The 14,654-nt window shown below is 40.9% G+C and overlaps 1 protein-coding gene across 1 annotated transcript; it reads left to right on the top strand.

Annotated features, from left to right (window-relative positions):
• Positions 1–5,629: 5,629 nt before the first annotated feature.
• Positions 5,630–12,780, top strand: prdm13 (PR domain containing 13; the record flags this gene model as incomplete). Its single annotated transcript, XM_042423736.1, is given in 5 exon segments — positions 5,630–5,715; positions 5,717–5,936; positions 7,450–7,581; positions 7,708–7,828; positions 10,140–12,780. Coding segments are annotated over 5 exon segments (2,049 nt in total), but the record flags the coding sequence as incomplete, so codon positions are not given.
• Between the last annotated feature and the right edge of the window lie 1,874 nt (positions 12,781–14,654).

Here is a 14,654-nt window from a genome sequence, read left to right as displayed (position 1 = left end):
AGTGCAGGGATTAGACCACCTTCAGGAATGGATATGTTGCACACTATGTCATTTCCTGAGAAAAGAATTTTCAATACAAAATGTGCAACAAAACAAGAATAGTTCCCACAAATTGAAAAAGAAAAACGAAAATGGGATTTTCTCATACTTCAATACAAGCACAGCAGCAGACTTGTGACTCAAGTAATAAAATAAAGAAAAACAAGCAAACTCAATTAAAAATAAAATGCTCACCGTGTTGAGGGATCCACTGAACTGTCTAAGCAGCAGCTTATTCAAAAACCTGTCATTGCTACACCCATTATTCATATTTTTATGCTGATTATATGGCAGATTCGTGTTAAAATAATAAACATCTCTGTCGGACATCATTTCCACAAGCTCATCCCACCCGAACATGCAGGAGACAATTAGTTTGAACTGTCCATCGGAGCTATAATGAGGAGCCGCGAGACGCTCATATCATTAGATTACATTTTGTTACAGCGAATTATTAATGTGCATCCAACCTGAAGAGTGTATATGAGCTTTTATATTTAGGCTTGAGCTCAGGGAGATAAAAAAACCAAACATTCTCAGCTATATGATGGGATGGAATTTATCATCAGTATAATTAACAAAGAAGAGAATTTGTGTATGTGTGTATATTTGTGCGGAAAGCGGAGCTCTCCATGGTGCTCCGTCCTCGGAGTGCAAACACAGACACACAAATACACACACACACACACACACACACACACACACACACACACACACACACACACACACACACACATATATATATATATATATATATATATAAGCCAACAGCATTTCTATAAAACTAAATTTTAGATTTTTTAAAATAAGAATAAACATAGGCTGATGGAATTATTGTTGTAAATTACTTATATTATTATTGATATTATTACTACTATTATTACTAAATATTTCTTAAGTATAAAATGGTCGAATCACATGCCAAACATCTGTTTAAAAATATTCGTTTTTACTGTTTGAAAGAAGAGAAAAGAAAAGAAGAAAAGCTATGAAATGATTCAGATATTTGTTCACGCAGCCAAACAACTGTGACTTCGACTGAAACATCTCGTCTCATTCAAGCATATAGGCCCAGTCAAGGTTACACATCCTCAAACATGCTCTTTGCCTGTAGTTGTTTTGCTCACACTTTTAGTTTGCAGAAACATGCCGCTTTGCAGACTGGGTCACTAACCTTCATCCTATAAGAAAAATGCTGTTTTACTCTAAGATGAAGGAAAGAGCTCCATGTATTCACCAAGAAGGGCAAAAGTTGTGACTTTCTTTGAAACCTGTGATTTTCTGTCACTTTGTGCATATGCTTTGGGTGGCTAAATCCCAATTAGGGTCGGCTGACACGCTGCTCTATTCATCCAGAGCCCTGCCTGCATACATTTGCCTAGGAATGAACTTCTCAAATAGATCTCCTGCTAAATGCGTTGGACAGCAGAGAGAATCGGCCTGAGTGACACTTTCTTTCTGAGGCGGTCGGGTGAGAAAAGGTATGAATTTATAAGGTACACCGAAACATATCAATTCAAGCAACTTCACACGCCTTTATCCGCGTCTCCTCATGCGAGACAAAGTGAGTTTAAGTCAGGGAAATGTGGCTGAAAAAAGGCCCGGCGCAAAAACTTTGTAGAGACTTTGAATACAAAAACGGTGCAGCCCACTTCTGAGGGAGAAGAGAAGGCACTCTGAAAGAAATCACGCATGAACTGCGTTCAATCAGGTGCCGTTTATTCGGCTCCTCTCTAATGCGATTTTGAATATTAGTCTGGGTTAAAATCCCAATCATGTCATCTGGTGGGAGTCCCATACAAGCATAATTACTATTCAAACGCGTCGCTAATGTCCCACCCGCATCAAGGCAGCTGGTCTGCCCTTGGTGCAGCTTGCATCTTTCCCCAGGTTTCTCAGACAGAAAAACACCTTCAGTGTGACCGGGTTGGTATAAACAGAGGAAAGAAAGGCGAAGAACAAGATAAACATGCCTGTCTAAAGCTTTTCTCTTTGTTTGAGAGCGGGCTCAGATCTGAAAGGAATAATAATACCTTCTGGTTCTTTTGCTGGATTAAGTTCAGGCTGTCCAGAAAACTATAAGCATGAGGATTGAAGTTTTCTTTCTTTTTTTTTTTTTTTTAAATGAAAGAAGTGTGACCAAATGTATGTGAGAGGTGCAGAAGACGCGGGCTTACATGCGGAGAAATAATTTATTTCGACAAACACAAGCGCAAAGTCACTTCTAAAACGTGGGAATCTTTGAGAAATAGGCCACATTGCTAAGTGGGACAATGATTGGGTTCTTTTGAATAGACCCAAACAAAGTTTTATGGGTCGACATAAAAAATGTGTTTTCTTCTGAGCTCAGAGGGGTCTTAAATGGTAGGCCATTGAAACCAGTCCAGGAGAGGTGGTGGTGAACCCTTGGCACCCCTGAAGTATAGTCAGGGCGCATGAATGGAGATCCCTGGTGGGGCATTGCTCTCTGTATTTACCGCGTTGCTTTGCAGACAGGTTGTTCCTCTATATTCATGGCTCATTAATGGCCAACCAGTTAAATCAGAGCCCCACCGTTTAGACAGTTAAAATCCAAAAGGGCTGGCAAGAGCCGGGCAGAGCCGCCCATAAAAAACGTCTCCCTCCTCTAAAACCTCCGATTCTTCTCAGGTCGTTATTTAAGTTCATTAAAGAGATGCGGAGTTCATTTAAGAGAATCGCACTTGCGGAATGCTGTTGATTGACTCCGCAATATTGTCCCAGAATAAAGATCCGACCATGTAATTAATGTGTCTTTTTCTTACAAAAAGAAGAGGGACAATACCGCCGGTCAAACCATTTAATTTCATTTAATTTTCCATCCCATTTGCTTCCAACACTGCTTTCACTCTGTCACTGAGCCTTTTGACTGCTCTTCAGGGCTTCAGTGCGCACAGTGCAGCGGGGATTCACCCCAGCGACTTTTACTATAAGCGGCTCCGCTAACAGAAAGGAAACGTCTTCGTCTCCGCCCCCCCTCCTCCTCCTCCTTCTCCTCCTCCTCCTCCTCGGAGAATAATTAATTTCACTGTGGAGAAGTGCGGGACTTTAAAGCAGCGCACGGGGTGGATGGGAACCAGCCGCAAATGGCGAGGCGTTAATAAATAACCCCTCCGCACAGCCAGGCGCAAACATTGCGCCTATTGATGAGATTGTTCGCGTGTCGTTCAAGCTCTTTGAGTGTGGAGGAGTGCAGGGAGGAGAGGGAGAGAGAGAGAGAGAGAGAGAGAGAGAGAGAGAGAGAGAGAGAGAGAGAGAGAGAGAGAGAGAGATTACTGTGTATTGTTTATTATTTTACCTGAACAGTTTCAAAAAAAAGGAAATTAAGCCCAGATGAACTAAATTGAAATTTATTTGAAGTAAAGTTTTTGTTTAATTGCTGTTTTTTTGCTAAATTATTCCTCATTTCAGTCATGATCTCATTATAATATTCTAAATATATCAAATATTGCATGCAGTTAAACTTCTCATTTATAGATATTTTATATAAAATGTTATAAATAAACCTATGGGAGGGTCATCACACCACAGGTCCTGTTCTACTTGTTATGATTCTGACTTTGGTTTAGGCAGAGACAGAGTCCCCAGTGGACAGGTCAAAGGTCAACATGTTCATGGTCTGAATTGATCGCCCACAGGTTCTTGTTCTTCTTCTGTGTCCAGACTCATCATCGCATCATCAAAGGGATCCAACTCAGTTTTTTTTAAAAACCTGCTGCCACTGAGCCACATGTTGGAGCCTCCCTCTGCTCCTCTGACCTCCAATCACAGTAAGACTTTATCTCTTGACATTCATGTCATTAAAACCTCTGTGCCTTTTCAGGTCTTATTGTCACCAGTGTCATGTGGTCCGAAGTGATGATAAACTGTAAAATGTGACGTTTCTGATCATCTGGATGTGGTTACAGTTGGGCTGATGACTCTAGAAATCTACGCATGAAAGCTTTTCCAACAAGGCTTTAAAACATGTTAAAATGTTTGCTTATCGTTGCTGTCTAGTGAAAACCACGAATCTCTAAAATTTGGAGATGATTTTTTTTATTTCTAGTTTTATTTATTTATTTTTTGTGAGAAAAAAACTGAAAGATTCACTAATTCATTATGGACTGAGAAAATCTTCCTCCTTCTTGCATTAGTTGCACACGACGATCTGAAAAATGTCAACGTTTTAGAGATACACGGTTTTCACAGGACATCAACGTTGCGCATTTTGTAAAAATACATTGCAAAATCAATTATTTAATCACAATCCTTTCTATGATATGTCTGTAATGACTTCGGGGTGTCTGCGGGATTTAATCCTGGATTAACAGAAACCATATTGAACGAAATATAGAACAATTTAATTCTCCTAATAATCCCGATTATTTTCATCCTCTTTATTTTAATAATCTATGTTCAAAAAATTCCTTTAGGACTCTTGCTGTATGTGATATTATGAACTGTCCGATTTTTATAGCATTACTCATTTTTTTAATAAGGGGCCTTTATAATAAATACATATATTTATTTATTTATTTAAATAGGTTACATAATTCACCATAGAATGTAAAATTATGAATTGCCGAATATGATAAATGATTTGTACAATTATTATTTTTTTCTATGCCTTTAACAATAATATATCAGAATCAACCTGTGCTGAATGAGGAAGACAAGACAAGAAAACCACAAGTGTGTGTGCGTTGGGAAGATGGTGATGGTTATATTCAAGTTTTATTCCCCCTCTCTCTTACTGCTGGTGGTTCTCCCTTTTCAGTACCTGCCTGATCTCAACCCGGCACACGCCGAGAGTCAATAGAAGTTAACAAGTCCTCTAAACTTCCCTGCTCCTTTTGTTAAACTACGGGCACAAAGGAGGAGGAGAATAAAGCGCTTTGAAGTATATAAAAACGCAAAGAATGCCAGCCAAGTAGATTTAAAGTAGCCACTGATTTCCAAAACCTGGCTTGAAAGGGAAGAATGGAAAAGGGTGAGGATTTATGGATAAATTATACAGTGGATTTGTCAGTTAAAATATCGGAACTGTCTGGAGGATAAAGCCACATGCTGAGGATTAATGGTCGCTCTGGACCTTTGATTCTGCACCCTCTTTTCTCTGCCCTTGACAAATTGGATTTTGGGGATGGGAAGGTCGCCTGGCCCTTTGTGTCTCTTGACCGTTTTGGAGCAATTCATTATGCGGCGGGGTGAGGGAAAGTCTCCATGTGACCAGGCCGGCCCGTTTTCCCTCTCCTCACAGCTGCTGGGAGAGCCCAACTCTCTCACACTCACTCACTCACACACACGTACACACACACATACACACACACAAACACACACACACACACACACAAACGCACTCAAGCCGGAGCGCTGCTGCTGCTGCTGCAAACTCAGGACCGCTCCCCCCCCCTCTCTCTCTCTGCTTCCCCATCTGAACTACCTTATAGCACCGCATCACCTCTCTGCACGCCCCCCTTCCCATTCACACACACACACACACACACACACACACTTGCATCCTGAGCTGGAGAGGTCGGGGGGGGTAGCTGGGGGGGGGGGGGGGTGGAGGCTGTGGAGGGGGGCTACCTTGCCCGCACCATCACTAGAAAAGCCGGAGAGCATAACGGCACCGCGTCACTTTGAGGGCGGATATCGGCCGGTCCTCATCCTCTCCTCCTCCTCTTCCTCATTCCCTGCACTCTCCCAATCGGTCTCCATCAGCCTTCATGGTTCTGATCTCACCCCACGCCATGCAAGCCACCCGGGCGCCCACTACCGTCAGTGTGTTTGCGGACTGCAGCATCCCGGCCGGGCTCCAGATAGGACCGGTACCGGGCATCTTTAAACTGGGGAAGTACGTGTCGGACCGCAAAGAAGTTGGACCCAAGAAAAAGGTAAGTTTAAAAGACTTTTAAAAAAATATATGTTTAAAGAAGTGATGGGTTTAGTTTTTATGTCTTATTTTATAATCCGTCACATTCTGAGGTATTTGAAGTGATGCAGGTTAATCAGGTGCACTGGAGAGCTTTGAATAAGTGCTGCAGCTCTACAGTATCACATCAACTTTTATTTATTACTAATGTCATTTAAAAACTGCATTAATAGTAAAGAAATTCCAAACAATGTTAAAGTCTGTTACTATTTGTTTTGCGTGAAAAATGTATAACACCGATTAATAAAACAATCATAAATATCTGCACACACACTGATTTTATAATCTCTTACATTTAAACCGGTCTGTTATTAAAAACGAACGAACTGGGTTTGAATTTTAAAGCTGCGCTGTCAAACTCCATCGGGCCTTCGGTTATTAATTGGTTTGGCCTGTCAAGTTGGAAATAATTGAGCTCTATTAGTGGCCGACTTGTCAGTCTGTGCTTCTACTTAACCGGCCTAATGGGCGACCGGGTGTGCTGTGCGGGATTTCAGCCCTCAGCCGCCTCACATTTCACTGCCTGGCGGGCCTGTTATTCCGATGAGCCGTTTAATTTCAATGTAATCCGGCCGCAGAAAGATGCCACGGAGGTCGGGGCCGCAGCCTGGGGCCAAGAAAAAAATATACATAATAACAACAGTGATAAAAGAAAAAAAAAATCAGACTAACTGCATTCATGTTATTGGACCTGGTTGTTCAGATTAACAGCAGCGTAGTGTTTATATTATATAGTGTGTAATATTTTAAAAGTCTAAGGGAGAGAAAATAATTAAAAACTATTAAACCATTAGAAATTTTCAAATAAAAAAAAAATTGGAAATAAATAAATAAATAAATCAACTTGCAAAATCAGACTTTATACATAAACAATAGTAAACAATTTGCTGCCATAAGCGCATTTACAGCCGCACCCTGTTATTGTTGCAGCTGTCAGCGGTTGTGATTGATGCGTCTAAATGCGTGGCCCCGGGCCGCCGGCGATCATCAGGTGCAATCTCTGTGTCAAATGTCACGCTTCGATCTTTAATGTCCTTGAACAGTTTAGAAACGCTCTGACACTCCTCAAATTCGTTTCCCATATCAACTCAATTAGGCCTGTGTGTCATTCTCTTTAGTAAATTATCAGCAGAGCGGATAAAGACGCATTAAGAGCGTTTTGGTCACACCTCCAGGTACTACAGCAGCCAGTGATGGACGACAATACTGGTGGTAATATTCGTTAAATAAAAATATCGATAAACAAATAGATCCATGATGATAAATAAATAATAAATAGGAGGGTTAACAAATACATTTAGGAAATAAAATTTGCAACGGTTGCACTCTTTGAAATAAGCCAAATGTGTTTGTAGCCTATATATTAATGTGATCATGTGTTTATTTACCTGCATGTTGGAGGGTCTTTAGTGTTCATATTTCCCATCTTCTCATTTATGCTCATGCTTATTCTGACCGTCTTCTTTCCTTCTTAGATCCGTTTAGTACGCGGAGAGTTTGTGGATGAATCGGGCTGTCCCGTGCCAGACTGGATCGGATTCATCCGCGCCGCCAGGAACAGTCAAGAGCAAAACCTTGAGGCTGTGTCGGATTTACCTGGAGGACAGGTGAATATTCATCCGCTCACACCTTTAGGCCTACTGGAGTTTCTGAAAGTCACTTCCCCTACAGGTGGACACCTTGTTTAACTTTGGATTCTCTTCTCCCCTTTTCTTTTTTTTCATATTTTAAAGATTTTCTACCGCGTGCTAAGAGAAATCCCTGCAGGAGAGGAGCTCAGTGTTTGGTACTCTAACGCTCTGGCCCAGTGGTACGACATCCCCACCACAGCCACTCCCACGCACGACGAGAAAGGTAATTCAGATTGTAGATTGTTTGATCCGGGGATTATCAGTGGGAATGGTGGGCAAATTACGACTATCATCACATGAGCTTTGAAATTCTACCTTTTTTTTTTTTTTTTTTAAATTTTCTTAATAAAAATGATTAAATCATTCCAGATATCACATTATCTGTGAGGAGGAACATTAATATCGGCTTTTAGCTATTAAAAAAAAACGTTTTCAGATTTTAAACGAGTTTTTAAGCAACAGTTTAGTTATTTGGTAAAGATTGGTGTCAGGCAACAACAGTGGAAAACTGAGGGCATGCCCCCAGCTCCAGCCCTGTCTATAAAGCACAGATAGGCCTGACAGTCATCGACATGTTGAAGGGTCCATCACTACACGCTTAAATGGCTGCCAATACCCGTGATGTCACTCCTTTATCGCTGAGAGATGGAAATCAATTGCATGTTGTTTTTTTCCTCAGGCAGCCTATTTATTTATTAATTTATTTATCTTTACTCATTTGTGAATTGATTTAATCTAGATAAGATAAACAAATAACAAATAACACACGGTATGAACATTAAATAACAAACAAAATGAATATTAACCCTCACTTTATTTTGAGAAAAAAGGCAACAATGATAACTGGTAGTGTTTATTTTGCATCTCTAAGTATTTGGTTGATTATTTGCTAATGAAGACACTTCAGATAAATTACCTAACAACAGTGCTCTTGTGAAAAAACAAACAAACAAAAACGAAACAATTAGCTATACCATGTTTGCATGTAAAGGTCACAGGAAAAATAAATCTCATTACAGATGAATTAGATTGACGGCACAGAACCTAAAATACGTGCAATTTAGACACTGATCTCTATATTATTTACCATGAACATACCTGCGCCATTTTCTCTCATTCTTCTTTTTCAGATTTTTTTTTTTTTGGATGAGTTTTGTCATCTCATCAGTTTGTGTTTGTTTGGCCTGTAATGAGGATTTGGTGTTTGCGCTTGGGGATTAATCTAAATCCGTATAATCTTGTCAGAACACCAGCTCACCAGACAATAATCCGTTTGAAAAAAAGAAAAGATTAGATTAGATTACTTTGCAGGAAAATACCTTCAATAGACGGTGTTTTTGGGATTATAATTATAATAATAATAATTATTCTTATAGGATAGCTACTTATATTTCCTGCTGGGAAGGCCTCTAACTCATTGAATAGGCTACATGTAAAAGCAAAAAGGCAAAGCTTGAAACTATATCAAACTTGCGTCGGGAAAAAAAACCCAAAACATAATTACGCTGTGCTTGAAACACAGGATAAAAAAAAAACGCAATTAAAGCAGGGATTGTCGCGTCTCGGCGGCCATGGAAGAAGAAGAGGCTTGTGATTCAGCTGAGAGACAGAGGTTAACAAATGTCATCCCGTCATTAATATTCATGTATTCAAAAGCAAATAAATTCAAAAACAAGTGCTTCACGGCAAATTAGGTGGGTGCGTTAAGGTATTGTGGCCTAATGAATGCTAACTTTTATGTGGGGTGTATATTGCCCTGATTCTCCGGCCCAACACACCGTGTGCACTCCTGGACATACGCTCACTCCCATTATTAGGCGTCAACAGATGGGCCGGCGCCATTGTTTCTGGAGACTTGCGATTTCAAGCAACAGCTGCTGTCACTTCCACGGGAAAGAGCACAGAGAGGGAAAGTCCCGCATTCAATGCATCAGTTTCTGAGCGCCAGATTGGGCTGGGCGTTTGCTCTTTTGATGGCCATCATATACAATGGCCTGTATGAGGATTACAAAATCATTACATCTATATTAACCTCTGAGTGCTCGACTGGGGGTCATTAAGATGGCTCGCTGTGTCTATTACCATTTGGCACCGGATCTTAGAAACCGGATTACATCCATTAGGCCTAAATCCAAATTTCAGGTAAAATGCAGCAGTGAGTGATGGAGATGTTGCTCTTTAAAGGGACATTTTCAAGGGAATATCGAACCTGTACTGTGATAATTTAATGTGACAATCGATTTTTTACGCCTCTGCGCTCCAAAATTATGTATTTCACCACACACTCTAATCTGTCTCTGTGCATTTGTAATGTGTGTTGATGGTGGCGTTGGGGGAGAAGGGTTCATTTGTCTGTGCAGGCGCTCACAGGTTTTTTCTCTACAGGTTGCCAAACCTGTTATTAGCATTTTACGCACGGGAATAAATTGTGAATTTGAACGTCATCAGTATTATCTGACTTCACGCTGTGTTGTTTCACCCAATGATCCGCATCCATCTCATCATTAATGTTATGTCTGCTCTTGTGTCTGCAGGTGAGGAGCGTTACATTTGCTGGTACTGCTGGAGAATATTCAAATACCCGAACACACTCAAGGCCCACATCCACTTCCACTGCGCCCTGAGCAACGGGCGGGGGGTTGTGAGCAGCGAACAGGCCAGAGGAACAGAGACCTTCAGCAGGTCACCAAAGTCTGGAGACATCCCTAACACCACCACCTCTCCGAGGAGCGGTCACAATAACTCCTCCATCTCAGACTCTGGTAGGCGGACAGTGTCCTCCTCGCCATTTTTAAACAAAGCGGGACTGGCAAAGAAAAGCAGCTCTGAGGAGCAGGACAGGGCGCTCGACATGAGCGTTACGTCAGCCAGAAACCAGGGACATCTCCTCGGCCTCGGCGCCACATCCTCGGTGCTGAGCAGCATGGGCTTCCACCCGGGCGTGCGCTCTGCTTTCAAACCGACCGGCGTCTCCAAAGTTCCGGGCGCCGAGGCGTCCAGAGAGGACGCCAACGGGAAGCTGAGCGGCCTAGGATTCAGCAAACTCATTGGGAACATGAAACCAATCCGCAATGTGGGTGAGACCCTGAACGGAGGAGGGAGCCACCCACCCAAGTGCGCACCTGCAATTATGGACTCCACATCTCCAATGGTGCCGTGCACAAACGCTATCCGAGGTTTCCCGTTGCTGCCTCACATGGAGGAGACCTCGGCTTTTAAGCACGTGGAGAGTCGGATGCATTCAGGCCTGTCCCCGTCCCGTTACCCCCAGATGCCCCCCGGACTCCATTTTGAAAGATTCTCTCTCCCTCACTTCGATGGTGTCAAAACTTATGGTGGAGACTGTAACATCCCACTGATGCCCTTCACTGTTTATAACGGGGAGCTTCTGTACAGCTCACCTTACTATCCGCTGAAATTCCACTTCAGCAACCTACTCAAGTACCCAGAGTCCATGTCCTACTTTGGTGCGCCCTCACTGAGTCAAGACCTGGGCTCAATCACCAACATCGACCGGGAGATAGCCATGCACACGCAACAGCTGTCGGAAATCGCAGCGGAGAAGAACCGGACGCGGCTGGACTCCATGCCCGCCGGGAGCGCCAGCAACACCGGGTCTGGGAAACCGAAAAAGGGACACCTGTGTCTGTACTGCGGCAAGCTATACTCCAGGAAATACGGCCTGAAAATCCACATGAGGACTCACACGGGTTACAAGCCACTCAAGTGCAAGGTGTGCTTCAGGCCCTTCGGAGACCCCAGCAACCTGAACAAACACATCCGGCTCCACGCCGAGGGAAACACCCCCTACAGGTGCGACTTCTGCGGCAAGGTGCTGGTGCGAAGGCGGGACCTGGAGAGGCATGTCAAGTCCAGACACCCCGGGCAGACCGTGAAGAAAATAGAGGACAAACCGGGAGGCCTGTTTGAGGACGCGGAGCAAAAGAGTGACAATGACAGCGACGTAGACGTCTGCTTCACCGACGACCAGAGCGACCAAGAGTCGAGCAAAAATAATGACTGAGATGATGCCCATCGAGAGACTGCTCACTGTGTTAAAATGGTGTAGCTACACAACAAAACATGTCCTTTAGTCTTGTACTGAGTCTTGCATTTGAACATTTTTTTGACATTGGGCGTCTGAGCTTTGGATTCCATACTTAACGATGACAGAAATATTTCTTTTTTGACTTAGAGTGGGCTCCGATTAAAGCTTTTGTTCGTTTTTTTCATCTTGATTCGGCAACATATTTTAAGATCAGGTTTAGACACACAGATAAAATATGTCTGTACCAGTGATTAAATGTTCAGTGTCTTGCTCAAGGACGCAGGTTTCTTAACCGAGTTTCAATCAGCAGTAGTGTTGCAGACAATTCCCTTTTTTTTCTTTTTCTTTTTTAGAAAAATAAATGCAAAAAATGTCTTTCCCTGCCGTGTTTCAAAAACGCTGACATCTCTATAAAACTCTAAAACAAAAGCAACGAGACAAGAACAATGATCCAACCTCAGTCACAGATATTTTCAGTCGTTTTAAGAAAAAAAAAAAGTAAAACAGTCAAGGCTGAATGTGAGACTAAAGGACTTCTTGAGTATATATTTTTTGCAGTGTAAAAAAGATAACAGGACTGTCTTTTGTTATGTGTCTCCCTCTACTTAACTAAAGGCCTAATAGAAAAAAAAGAGCACTACATTCCATCAGACTCGATATGGACACATTTTGGGAAATTATGAACTGCAAAAGAATATGATTCTTTTCATTTTGTTTTGTTTTTTATTGTGAATAAAAATGGGCAACGCATTCACAATGTTCACACTCTCCCCTCCAAACTGCCAGTTGCACTTTAAAAACAGCAGTGGGCATTTCATTTCAACAAGACAGCTGCATAATGATTATTATAATCAAACTTATTTCCATTATTTCATGATGAACCTGACTTCCCGCGCCTCACTGAAGAACACACTGTACTTAAACTTGCACTTTCTTGCCGAGGAACGCTGTTCTTAAAGACGCAGCCAGCAGCGCCCAGTTTTATTTAAGGAATGATTTCTACAGAAAGAAAATGTATTGATTGCAGTTATAGCCTATGTAAAGAAGTGTAAAGTATGATATTTCACATTTCAGTGGAGAAGTGTTGTATACGTTTGTTTATAAGTGATATTGTCTACGAAGACAATATTTTACTCCTGTCCAATAAGTGGTTGGTTTTTGAATAAATTAAATTTAAAATACCAAAACATGTTTTTGAAGTGTTTTATTAGTGAGATGAATATTAACAAGAACGTTAAAAGGGGTTCCATGCAAATTGTTAGATTACCGAACCTCAGTATTTCTTAAAGCCTCTCATACGTGTATCACTAATTTATGTCTTTATTTGCTGTGACTCATCACTACATTTATTGAGCGTGTTGTTTGACAAAATCAGCCTGAACTGTCGGGTCTGTTACCATCGAGAAAAACGTCAACGCACGCACGACAAGGCGTGGAAGGAATAGAGAATATGCCTTTTTTCTTCTTGTTTCAACAATAATAATGATAATAATAAAAATAATAGTAAATTCGTTTAGTTGGAGAAGTGCAAATGCTGATTACTTTTGTCGTTCGTTAAGTTGAATACAGTATATTCCCCTTTTCTAATGTCCAAGTGGAAATGTCTTGAGATGTCTTTCTGCCAGTTGTAGAGGAAGATTTCAGTTATTTACTTAAGTAAAAACGGCAGTGTAAAAATACTCCGTTACGAGTAAAAAAAAAAAAAAAAAAAATTCTGCATTGTTGTTACTTAAATAAAAGTATGCATGTAGCCAAATTGTACTTAAAAGCATCAAAAGTAATAGTACTCGATGCACAATACTGACCCTTACAGTGTTATAATATTGTTATATCATTAATGTTGATTGAGTAATATGTAAATAGCATTTTATTGTTGTCAAGTTGGAGCTCACTTTATCTATTTCATAGTTGTTGGGTAGTTTAATTTATAAAAATGCATAGTATTTAATAAGCCCATCATAAATTTCTTATGTAAAATATTGATTTGTAAAGTAACATTGCTGTCAAATAGCTAAATGCAGCGGACTAAAAAGTACAATATTTATCTCCTAAATTTATCGGAGTAGAAGTATAAAGAAGCATAAGAGGACACTTTAGAGGACACTTTAACTAAAATCAAATACAACACTTGCATGGTCTATTAAACCTGCAGAAGCTTCAAGGTGATTTGGCAAAAGAGACAGACGAAATCTTTTGATAACAAACTAAGCGCAGATTTACTGCAACTTGTCCAAATAACTCTTAGGTTCATTGAAAAAGGCAGGTCAGAAAAGACAACCCGTTCTCACAATCTGCGTACAAATAACACGACTTTAATGTTTTAAATTGCGTCCCTAGTCAAAAAGACAAAGGATTTTCATCTTTTCCAATAGAATCCTTTAGGATTCTCATAAATTTCTAAAAATCCTATAGGAATTCTATAGGAAAAGGTTTTGCTTCTTTTAGGATTTTCACAGTCCTATTTAAAATCTGTTTTTCCTTCCTATTGGATCTTGCATATCTTAAATGTCTTAGACTTTTATTCATTTCTACAAAAATCACCAATAGTCTTATTCCTTATATAAAATCTACCTTGGCTATGATAGATTCTTGCACTAGAAATGACTTGTTGAAAATACTCTAGAAAATGTAATGCATGCCCCAGAGGTTTCAGTGTCATCCTCTGTGATTTGGCTGCAAGTGCGTACGCCAAAGTTCAATTTTGCGTGCAGGTGATTCGCCAATTTAACGCCGCATTTTTAACCTTTTCGCGTATCACTTAATGCCGTTAGTTAGGTTTATGCACAAAAACCACTTGGTTAGAGTTGGGAAAAGGTCATGGCGGTAAAAATGTCTTCACGTGACGCTAAAAATCTCTGGTTAAAATGCCCAACGTGACGTTGAGGATGTCCAGTTGGTGGTCTCCAACAGTGCTCTCCTGCTGCTTTTGCAAACTTTTGCTGACTAATTAATAATAATTATTTAGCTATCCACCCAGCCTTCCTCCTCCAAGTAATTCACC

Source organism: Thunnus maccoyii, chromosome 10 (genome assembly GCF_910596095.1).
Source record: "Thunnus maccoyii chromosome 10, fThuMac1.1, whole genome shotgun sequence".
NCBI lineage: Eukaryota > Metazoa > Chordata > Actinopteri > Scombriformes > Scombridae > Thunnus > Thunnus maccoyii.
This window is presented reverse-complemented; position numbering and strand designations above follow the sequence as displayed.